Source organism: Eucalyptus grandis, chromosome 2 (genome assembly GCF_016545825.1).
Source record: "Eucalyptus grandis isolate ANBG69807.140 chromosome 2, ASM1654582v1, whole genome shotgun sequence".
Lineage (NCBI taxonomy): Eukaryota > Viridiplantae > Streptophyta > Magnoliopsida > Myrtales > Myrtaceae > Eucalyptus > Eucalyptus grandis.
In genome coordinates this window covers 5,347,180-5,359,590 of record NC_052613.1, presented here as the reverse complement: position 1 = coordinate 5,359,590, position 12,411 = coordinate 5,347,180, and the positions used below count along the sequence as shown (strand labels likewise).

The following is a 12,411-nucleotide window of genomic DNA, read 5'->3' as shown; positions in this document are numbered from 1 at the left end:
CTATTTTCTTTCAAAAGTGAAATGATGCGGCGAAATGTTCGGCATGAATTGTTTCATTATTATTTTTTTAAGTGAATTTGTGTTACTGAATATTTGGTTTGGATCATAATTATTCTGCAACGCCCTTAACTTGAGGGGCCTTGCACAAGGTATGTTGCAAGCAGAGCAACATGCGACATAAATCAAACTTGCAATAGATGAATGACCAATCGCTTTGGCGGTGATCATATGCTTTGCATCGGGTGGATAATAGGGCATTGTATCAAATTTAATTTGGGAATTTCTTGATGCTGTAATTATAGGGAAAGAAATCCATATGTTGATCAAATATGGGGGTAAATTTGCATTTCTTTTCGTTGCTCTCCTTAAAGATTTAGCAACAACATTATCTCCTCAAATCAAACTTAAGGAAAGTAGCCTTTCTATGAAAACTAGCACACAAAGGTATCCTACTAACATTTTTGAAGTTCTTTCTAAAGATTACCTGTAATATCTATCCAATCAATCATGGAACACTAAATATCAAGACGAATAATTCAATTAGCGCAAGATTGAGGAATGATGAAATGTACACTATTTTGTGCACATGATGTGGGATCATCATTGATCATCGTTCAATGATGTTTTGAATGTTGGTTCAATATATCAATAATGATGAAATTCAATGATTTCAATTCAATGCGTGTTTTTTTATCTCACCTAGGAATGTTTTGCATGTTTTGGAGAAAATTGAACAATTAAGTAATTATCATGGGTTCAACGCCATGAGGTACGAAATAGTTACAAAGCCTATGCCATGCCTCTTTTCAAAAGTGATTTCTCATGTTTAAAATAGAAATATGCAATAAATAATTAATAGTAACATATTGATGATTGATTACGATATGTAAAGTTGCAATATTCGATCTTTTGCCCATCAATCTTTCACGCGCTAACTAATTGTCTCCGTGAAACTATATCTGACAATCACACTACACGCCTTTTGCTTAGCAATCTCTCACGCGCTAATGGAAACCGAAACTGAAACTATCAACGACTAGAGATCTAACAGTATTGAGCCACCGATTACAAGGAAAGTGTGATGGTTATGCAAATTAGAGATCGCTTCATAAATCGGTGAAATAAATATTCCAATCATGAGTCAAGTGATACGATTGTGCCAAGCATGAATTCGCTCTAATCTTCGTGTCTCATACTACTTTTGGTATGTGGGTAAAAATTTGAAAGTTGAACTAAAAGCCTAAAACTGAGCTAGTAGTTGCCAATGTAGTAAGTATACAGCTGAAATTAATAAGCAAGGTTAGCAACATTTGGTTTTGTTAGAAGAAATAAACGAAAATGGAAAAAAAATTAAAAAGGGAATATTTGCAAAGTCATGCCAATATAATCAACTCAGCCAAAAAGTACAGAAAATATTAAAAATTGGAAAAAAAATATAGACATAAAATGAACTTAACCATAAAAAATAAAAATAAAAATGCGATTGACTTTCGGGCCTCAACGTGCGGTGTCTAAATGGCAGTCCTATTTGTGTTGATAGCGACTGCTTTTTCATCATGCTCTTTTCAGAGCTTTTTAATGCTTTAAAATATACGGACTAGAAAAATGCTTTAAAAATATACAAAAATTAATAAAAATTGTGAAAGAAGGAGTATTAAATGTAACGATAAAAAATAAAAAAAGTTTACCAATGATCTAAATGTCATGGTGGCGGTCGTTGGAATTAAAATGGTTGGGGCAAAAATGCCGATTCCACCCAAGCCCTTTCATCATCTTAGCCCCCAATTAAGTTGAAATTGAACTTGGGTCAGGTCTAATTAATGAATTGGGCGAAATGACCAAATTACATTGAATTGGACATTTTCGGGCAAGAAAATGGCCAATTTTGAGGGACTTTCTTGCAAAATGGGATGGAGATAATTGTAAAAAATGGTCAAGATCTAAACTACTATACATGAGCTTTCTAATTGATCAAAAACGCAGCCAAATTAGTGGATTAAAGCACTCAAATCAGCAGCCAAAACTCAGTCCACGAGTTGGTCTTAATCCGGAGTTGCTGAGTAAGCAATTTGGTGGCCCCACCATATCCTCCTCAGCTGCCTAACCAGCCCGATCTTTGCACGTGATGGAAGACCATATATAGTAGTGCAAGTGGACGGAAATTGGTCAAGGATAAGCTCCTGACAGCACCGGAAAATCGCAGCAAAACCTGCACACTCAACAGCTGCAGAATTAAAAATTTGGCTAAGTCAGGAGAGTGGGTGGACTAGCTCAGTTGGCAGGCTTGGTAGGGGGCCAAAAAGCTGACCAAAAATCCCTCAATTCATGGGATAAGATCACGGAAGCAAGGTCTTTCAAGGCATGAGAGAGAGGAGACGAGGGGGAGAGGGGAGAGCTCGGGATCGCTCCCCAAAAACACCTTCAGAAGCAACTCCAGAAAAAAAAAAACCCAGAAAATTCCAGATCAACCTTCTGAGAGAAAAGGGAGATTTTCACACATCTACGATCAAAATTAGCCAAAACCTTCAACTAGAGATTGAAACTTCACTCCAAGATCTTTCCAACCATAGGTCACATGTCCCAAATGGAGATCGGGAAGGCCTCCTAAAGCCCCCCGAAACAGTGCCCTCCTGGCTGGCCCAGAAAGTTCGAAAATTTTTCTAAGTGTTGAGCCTGATTGGTCACGAGCGAAGAAAAGCGAGTGCTTTTGAGAAACTTGAGAGACAAATGAGGAAAGCCACAACTTACAAGTCAAACTATAATACATATAGTTTGGGTTGGTTTGAACTTGGCCAATAAGGAAGGTTTGGAAGTCTAATTTTGGAAGTCAACGAAAAGCTTCGACTTTTCTTCTGCAGATCTCACTTCAGCTTAAAGGAACCAACTTTCACGTGCTTCCAGAAGACAATTTCGTGGTTTCCTTGGCCAAGAGTCACTTGAAAAAGAAACTAGAAGCAAGGTAAGCATTCTAGATGTATTTTTGTTCAATTTTGAACATGTTTGGATCGCAAAAATCGAGAAGGAAACTAGTCTGAAGAGCTGATTTCTGAAGCTAAAATTTTTCTAAGTGTTTAAAACCTCTTCAATGCCCCTACATGCTCGACTTGTTACTTCCCTTTGTATGCTTTTTTTTTTTCGTTGTGACTTTGATGAATGTTACATGGGAGTACAAATGATGCATGGGACAACCCGGTTTAGTCTTTAAATCTCCTTGAACCATGAAACCATCTATAACATGAGCCAAAACCACATTGAGACATGGTTGGCCAGCATAGATCATGCGTGAATGCTTCTTGTAGAGTTCATTTTGATGCGTTCGGTTGATCGTTTTCGGTGATGTTTGTTGCATTTGAAAGTAAGTGTTACCTATTTTCATCTAGATGGAGTAATATTTCATATAGATATGGCATGTGATGGTTGTCGGAGCTTCAATATGAGCATTTGGCATGGCTGTTTGACTTGGGTTCATCACCAGTTTTGCAAAACAGCTCCAACCCGCATCTTGGAGGCCATTTTCAGTTCGGTTTTTGCATGTTCTAGGCTGTAATTTCTAGTCAAACACGTTCTTTGCATGTAGTAGTACATCCTTGATACTTTACATTCACATAAGATTGCTTATGGGTTGAGATTGAAGGCCACGAACATGACCCGAAGAAGCCATTTTGGGGTGATTTGATGCAAGCCAAGTATTCGATAAAATGTTGAAACCAAGCTTCAATCTCGAAGCGGTCGATTTGAGCTTAATCGTTGTGATATTCATGTGATGTGTTACTCCATGTTAGCATAGATTGGTTTAAGGAATCATTATTAATATTTTTTAAAAATAAAAATAAAAAAAGAGAAAAATCTGAAAATTTCAAAAATCAAAAATGTTGGATAACATCAAATTAGGGATAGAAATGACATATATGGAATTTTCCTAATTTAAAAATGTCATTTTCCTAATTTAATGCTATTTTGGTATTTTATAACAATTTTTGTAAATAATCCATTTTGCATAGATTAAAATTATCTAAAGCAATTTCATGCATTTAGAGTAATATCATGCGTATTTAAATTCCCATTTCGCTCACGGGGTCCTGTCCCGGGGCGTGAAAACAAGGCCATGTAATATTATTTGCCCGACTTGTATCGGGTTTTCCTTTTCCGTATTTATTTTCAAGTCATTTTAATTTCGTGGATGTATACTTACCGCATCGTTTTTTTTTCATTAATTTGAGTGTAAATTTCTCTTCTAAATTAGGTTAGAATTAGTCTAGACCTAAAAAAAAAAAAAAAACTACAAAAACATTTGCATGGACACTTAGTGGTTTCATAGAGGTTATAATTGGTAATCAAGATTGTGTGACCATATGTGTGGTATGTAATAGAAACATTAGTATAATGATAAGAAATTATACAAAGTCATATATATTTTTCTCGATCAATATTTGATTTCTTTGCTTACTGCTAGTTGTGAGTTGATTGAATTTTGTGTTTAAGGAAATTTCCTCAATTTACTTAAATTCTAAATCATTGTAAATCTTGAATTATAAAGGACCCCTAGACATAACAACCAAACCCTAGATCACATTCACCATCAATCCTATTCATAAAGAATCTTTTTTTTTTTTTTGAATGTCTAATATTGCATCTGATGCTATGGGCAAAAAATAAATAAATAAATTAGATTTTGTGAATTCTATTCGATTGTAACAGGCTATTTTCTCAGACGATCGATAATGCTTCTGCCAGCAGAATAACATGCAACTTTATTGTTAATTATTCCTTATTAATATTTTACCCCAAAAAATATATATTTGATTACAGAATCGAATAATTAAGTTGTAGAGATTTGATTGATGTTGTTTCCTTTTTGTCATCTCATGCTCACGTCATTTCTCACATCATCTTATTCCCTTTTATCAGTGCTGGATGTCTCCAAAAAAATTCAACTGTACACTTTTCTGGAGCGATAGTTTTGGCAAGGAGCTTTCTCAAGTTGACACCCAACCCACCGGAATTCAATCCAGCTTTGGCCAGCGATTTGGAATATCCAAGCACACCTATTTCTCATAAATGAGACGTGAAAAGGTTATAAAGATTGAATAGTGATTACGTGCGCTTTAAAAAAATGCTCCCAAAATAGATCGCGGTTTTTACATGAACAGGACCATCGCGTACATATTCCCTCTTGCATTCAGATATAAAAATGGAAAAATAGGAATGAAATAGTGCCTATAAGGGCCATGTTGATTTTACTGATCCCTTGCAATCATTGAGCTAATTACCACAAAAGGTTTATATTTGAATTGGTGAAAGAAAAGTTTACACGTTAAGAAAAAAAATGGTGGGGAAGTCTAATGATAAAAACAAGAAAATGTCTCTCCATCTATGTTCGATAATCATTCTATTTATCTATTTGTATATTCTTTTTTTTTTTTTCAAAACAAAAGAAGAATAGTAATCCATTTGATAATGTCAACTAATATTTTTATTTCTTAGAATGGATCAATAGCCAAGAAGTTGATTTGGAATAAAAACGAGAAGTAAAAAAGAAAACCTCTTTGTTTCTGGAAATAATTTTTAAAATAATATCATTTTTTTTCTTTTCTTCTTCCTCCTCCTCTAGCTAATCACCAAGTCTTGGCGATGGCTAGAAGAGGAAAAAGGAAAAGATAATTAAAATCTTTTGAAAATTATTTAAAAACTAAAAAAAAAAAAAAATCTACATAATTTTTTTTAAGGGTCATATTAAATACATTCATTTTTTTCTCTATCGCAAGAAAAGAAAGTTTGTGTAGTTATCATATATGCTTTTCTACTTAGAAACTCGTTTAAGGAATAGAAATAGAAAATACTATCTCGTAAACATAAATTATTCTTAGAAATAGAAATGTTATCAAATGCATTCTAAGATATATTTGATTTCCATTCTTTATGAGCTGATGATAGTAGTAGTAGTAGTAGTAGTAGTAGTAGTAGTAAAATAATAATAATAATAATAATAATAATAATAATAATAATAATAATAATAATAATAATAATAAAAGAAGAAGAAGAAGAAGAAGAAGAAGAAGAAGAAGAAGAAGAAGGGTGGGGCTATCTCCACTCTAGTTTTGGTTAAGACACTCCTTTTGTCAATTAATTGACCGAAATATCCTTCTCTCTCTCTCTTCAATTTATTGTTTCTTTTTTTATCAACCTAATCAACAAAGGTGCCTTTAAATCTATTATCTCTCTTTTTTAACCATGCATCTTGTTATCCCTTCACCTAGAGAATGTTACCAATTTTAATGTATAGTCTTACAATTTCAATCAAAAGAAGTTTCTATTCATGACAGCTTTTGAACACATGATTAATTGCCTATTTTTTTCAAATAATGTAAGCGAAGATATGTTTTAAAGTCGAAAATGAAAATTCAATTTAATTATTTTGCCAATCTCAATCAAAAATGGAAAAGAAAAATTGATCAATATATGAAAAAGGTTAATTTGTTAGAAACATGATCAAATGTCAAACATATTTATATTCAAATCATATTCAAATATCAACAAAAGATAATCACATAAAGGGAAAAAAAAGGAAACTTCTTGCTATTCTACTCCTATTATGAAGAAAGTAATGGATATTAATTGTAGATTCAATCTCATAACAAGTGGATCAAAGCTTTAAAATATGCTTAAAACTTTCCCTAGAAAGTTCTGATGTGAGTTTGAAAGTGAGGAATGTGAAAATAAATTTTCTAATCCATCTTGCAATTCACATTAAAATTGTAAATAGTTCAAAATAAAGCATAAATCAATGGCATTTAACTTTGGAAACCTACAAACTTATTTCGGAAAAACACCCACAAGGTCATAATCGGTTAGATAATTAAATTGAATTTTAATTTTCAACTTTGAAATAAAGATTCCCACAAACTTTTTGATGAATAATGGACAACTATTTGTGTGTTCATAAGCCATCATAATTAGAAATTTCTAACTTTCTATGTAACTTTTGTGATTAAAAATATGAGACCATAAATTAAAATTGTTGATCTTCTAAAGCAAAGCGATAAAAATACATGACAAGATAATATCTTGCCAGGTGTAATTTGACATATATACTGTGAAAATGATAAATAGGAGAGATTAGAGAAATAAAGGTAGTTTTGTTAATTAGATTGATTTAAAAAAAGAAAAAAAAAAGAAAGGGAAAATGACACAAACAGTCCATCAACTTTGGCTCAATCCCTGAACTTTTAATTTGTTCAATATAATCCCTAAACATTTGATACATATTCAATATCGTTTATAAACTGTATGAAAATCTTCAATATAATCACCCGTGTTTAATTAATTGAAAGATTACATTGAACATTTTCACATAATTCAAAGACTGTATTGAACATATGCCAAAAGTTCATAGACTATATTAAACAAAATAAAAGTTTAAAGACCACATTACATGTTAGGCTAAAGTTTAGGGATCGTCTTGAACAAATTAAAAGTTTAATAATCAAATTATACGTTGAGCCAAAATTCAGGGATTGTTTATGTCATTATCCCAAAAGAAAACAATAAATTGAAGAGAGAGAAAAGAATATTTTGGTCAATTAATTTTTAGTTAACTTATGGAATCGTAAGAGATTGCTATCACTGTCAATGAACTATAGGAGCATCATAATAATATTCGGCCTCTAGGAGAATGGTTGTCTTTATTTGGAATTGGTCAAATAAAAATTTTCCTCCCTTTTATTTTTATTTTTATTTTTTCAGATTCATGGACAAGAATATTCTACACTCCCTCTTAATTATATAATTTTCTACACAGCTACTAGGTCACTGACAGCTGACTTTTTGATAATAAAACCCTCATATAAATCAGATGAACATAAGGCCAATGGACAAAAAGAAGCACGTAGGAAAAGCATCCTCTTTATTTAATTAAACAAAAAAAAATAGATGAACTAATAAATATATATTTTTAAAAAAATTAGCTTTTTGATTATACCTACAGAATCTTTGTCAAAAACCCTAGTGATGGGAATTTTGCGGTTAGGTGAAGTGCAATTGGATGAAGCAGAAGTGAATTTAGCCTATGTGGAAGCTAGTTCTAGTCAATGGCATGCGCAATACATTTATCATTTATCATTTTTTTTATTAAAGTACTTTTTTATTTCACAAAAAATGAATAATTTTAAAAATTCTAAATATGATTATCTGAAATAATTAATCAGTAAAAATTATTTTCGTTATTTCAAATATTTTTGTGAATGATTAAAATATTTTTTGTTTATTCATTTTTTAAAGCAATACATAAATGATTATTTTTAGAAAAATATGTTTCAATCATTTTTTTTTTTTTTTGAAATAAACATTGCATCTTTAGAAAGTTTTTTTTTTTTGTTCATTCATTTTTCAAAATGATATATAAGAGATCATTATTAATATATTTTTTAAATAATTTATTTTCTTAATGAAATAGACAAAGTCCAATATTTTTTTTTTTCGGGTATTGTGCTTTAGGATCAGATAATGTGGTCTTGCGATTTAGAAGTGCAAAAGGCAGACGTAGGTTCATTCCTAAGTGGCCAGTGTCTTGCACACATTTAGTATTGTCGTCTAGAGAATTTACTAAACCTCTGCTCATTATTGTTGCATCTTCAATTGTGATCAAAAGCTTATGGCCGAAGAAATTAATTGTACCAAGTGCAATTCAAAGACAATGAGTTCACTTATCAGTTCATTAATTTCTTTTTTCATCCCCACTATCTTATCGGCATGGTTTATATTATTGAGCCCGTTGAATCCATTGCCCAATAAAACGTTGTACTGGGACATGAAAAATTTCATATTGTTGTAAAGCAATTCTTGACCAATTCGGTATTCCATTCTCCGCATACTTGACACATCGCTTTTCTTTATTGTATTTTATGTCGGGAAATGTAAATGATGTGATTTGATTTGACACTGATGTCATGTTGGTTATTCAAGAAATTCTGAATTGTCATTGGTAAATTAGCATACAATTTTACGCTATGTGAACCGTATGGTCTAAAATCAATTGAAAGGAAAACCAAAAATCTCCTAAATCGTACATTAATCCTCTAGCTCAGAGGTGGCAATCGAACTCCTCATCTTGAATCGACGAGGAGGAAGATGCATGGGCCACTGGAGAAGCCCAAATCGTCATCAATCCTTTCTCAATCGTGACCATGAGGGCCCGTTCTTTTTGTGGGCTTGGGTGCTATCAATTGTCAGCCCAAACCGAATCGTATATCCGGGTCGGTAAGATTACTTGTTTATGATACTACTAGGTCCGTGAGATTTCGAATTGGATGGACTAAGGTACCAACTGAAACGCAAAATCTACATCAGAGCATAACAAATTCCGAAAGGGCCCGAGGAAGGTTTGAAACCCAATTGCGAGGAAGGGCTTGTCTATAATGTGTTTTGACAATTTAATCCGCAACTTTTATAACGTCTATCGAGCAATGGGCCAGCTTAAGGTCTGGAAATGATAGAAGCAGGTCTTCAATGTCTTTGGTAAGGGCACTCACTTCCCAAGCCAGGAGATGATCTTGAGAATATGTACTTCACTTCGAAAAAGCCCACACAAATTCTTTTGCTCGAGGCAAACAATTTACATGTGTTCTAGCCATCCCGAGCCGATTGCCTTGACAAAATCGACGCAGTCCCAAACTCGGGACCAATTCACTCACAATATTGAATGGCTAACTCCCTTCCAGATCTTCGGTTGTATTATTTTCCAAGGCGGGTACGTAAGCCATCTATCTAGGAAAAATTTAAAGGGTGTTTGATTTTTAAGCCTTACCGCCTTTGTAAGCAACCTTTTCCCAAATCAGCCGAGACGGATTCCCGTCTGGATTGATTTTTACTCTTTATTTTTCGTTTTAATCTAAATCTTGCAATTCACGTATTCCGACAACAACCAATTTTGACAAGTACGTTCACATGTCGTCTTCTTAAAAATAGAAGTACAACGACCCATGAAAGAGGACGAAGCTAGAAATGATGGTCCGACATGTCGGGTCCCTGAATCCCGATGCCGCCGAAGCCGCCATGCCCTCGCTTCTCCAGATTCTCGAATTCGAGCGCCACAAAGCACCTCGACCCGTTTCGAGAAATCGCCTCGCGCCTGCAATCATGCACGCGCGCGACCCACCTCGACCAGATGCACGCGCACCTGACCACCACGGGGCTCCTCCTCAACCCGGTCATGGCGGGCAAGCTCGTCGCGGCTCTGTCGGCGAGCCCGTCCCCGTCCGCGGTTTCCGCGGCTCATTCCGTCGCTCGGGGAATCGAGGGTCTCGACTCGTTCACGTGGAACGCCGTCATCAGGGGTTACTTGGAGAGGAACGACCCTCAAAATGCCGTCTTGGTGTATTCCCATTTGAGGGGACTGAACAAGACGGTGGACTCTTATACTGTTCTGTTCGTGATCAAGGCTTGCGGGTTGATTCCCGCGATTGATCAAGGGAAACTGATGCATGCCCAGATTTTGAAGATGGGTTTTGTGTCGGAGATCATCGTGCAGACCGCCCTCCTTAATATGTATGCGATGTTCGACGAAATTCGGAGCATGCAGAAAGTGTTCGACGAAATGCCTCGTAGAGACCTAGTTGCTTGGAACTCTCTTATTGCCTCGTATATTGGACGGAACTGCTCTAGGGAAGCTCTTGAAGTTGCTCGCACCATGGTCCATGACAATGTGACTGTAAATGAAGTGACTGCAGTGAGCGTTCTCTCGGCTTGTTCGGTGCTAAAGGCCTCGAGAGAAGGGAAATCTGTCCATGGTTATTTGCTAAAAACCGATGTCAATCTGGATGTCTTTGTTCAGAATGCCTTGATAGGGATGTACTCCAAATGCGGTTCTTTACTGAACGCTTGCAGGATTTTCCGTTCAATGGCTACGAGGAATGTTGTTTCGTGGACAGCAATGATCGATGGCTATGCATGGAATGGTCATTTTAATGAAGCATTGTCTATTTATAGACAAATGGAGTCTGCCAATGTAAGACCGGATGAGGTTACTCTGTTGAGTGTTATTTCGGTGTGCTCTGAGTTGGGAACCTCTGAACTCAGTGAGTGGATTACTCTAATAGTTGAGAAATGTGGACCTAAAAGGGAGAGGACTACTCTGGCTAATGCCCTTATGAGAATGCATGCAAAATGTGGTAACATCTTGAAGACTTGTCAAATTTTCGATGGGATGAAGGAGAGAACACTAATAACTTGGACCACTATGATTCAGGCCCTAGCAATGCACGGGCACGGCAGAGCTGCTTTGATGAGGTTCGTTCAAATGCAGAGGCAAGGCTTAAAACCTGATGGGGTTGTCTTCCTCTGTGTACTATTCGCTTGTAGCCATGCTGGTTTGGTAGAATATGCAAGAAAATGTTTCAATCTAATGATAAAGGAATTTAATGTCAAGCCATGGATGGAGCACTGTGGCTGCATGGTGGATCTATTATGTAGAGCTGGGCTAGTTGAAGATGCATTTGACTTTGTGGCGAATATGCCAGTTGAACCAGATATGATTCTGTGGAGAATGCTCCTCGTGGCTTGTCAAAACCAAGGACGCCCCGAACTGGTGAGTCAAGTTATGGATCATATACATGAATTGGGGCCTAAGAGTAGCGAGGACTACGTGCTAATGTCAAATGTGTGCGCTTCAGTGGCTGAGTGGGATGTCGTGAAAGAAGTAAGAGAGGAGATGAAGCAAAGAGGGGTCACTAAGGAGGTTCCTGGTAGCAGTTTTCTCGAAGTAGATGAAAATGTGCATACATCCTGATCCCTGACAAGATTAAAAGCTTGACAATCACTTCAAAGATGAAAAGAAAGGCCTGAAAATTTGGCCGTATGAAGAACATCGGTTTCGGCATAGCAATTTGTAGTTACAGTAGAATCAGTTCTTTTTCTTTTGTGTTTACATATGCAATTGGCAAATGAATTTACTCGGAATCTCACTCATTCGACACAACAAGTCTTTTCTTCAAGATCATATGGCTCCTTTCCTCCATCAGAGCGTTCTGTTTGTCCTCGGCCCATTGTAATTCTTGTACCAATTAGCAGCAAAAAAGGGCAAATACAAAAGCGAAGAAGGGTAAAAAATTGTGGAGCTGTGGGTCAATGCTTGTCCTGATATTTTTGTTTCTATTTCACAGGAATTACCTTACCTTAGCTTTTCATGTATTATTTCTTGAACTGCATCTAACACGTCCATGCCCATTCAAGAATCTTGAGAGAGAGAAAGAAAGAAAGAAAAAATCTTTATTTTTTCGAAGTCCCGTTTAAAATTGGTGAAATATCAGTCAACTAACCCAATGATGAAGATAAGTGGAAGTCAACGCCTACCAGAAAAGAAAGCAAGATTCTTTTATTAAACAGCACATTACAATTGGCCCTATGAAATTTCGTGAT

The 12,411-nt window shown here is 35.4% G+C and overlaps 1 protein-coding gene across 1 annotated transcript; it reads left to right on the top strand.

Moving 5' to 3' along the window:
* Positions 1–10,033: 10,033 nt before the first annotated feature.
* On the top strand, positions 10,034–11,782 carry LOC104434327 (pentatricopeptide repeat-containing protein At4g38010). The gene has a single exon (XM_010047274.2). It carries the CDS (start codon positions 10,034–10,036, stop codon positions 11,780–11,782), a length of 1,749 nt encoding a protein of 582 aa, XP_010045576.2.
* The last annotated feature ends 629 nt before the right edge of the window (positions 11,783–12,411 follow it).

Excerpts from the sequence above, each read along its gene's own strand:
- LOC104434327 (XM_010047274.2), top strand. The coding sequence starts at position 10,034 with ATGCCGCCGAAGCCGCCATGCCCTCGCTTCTCCAGATTCTCGAATTCG.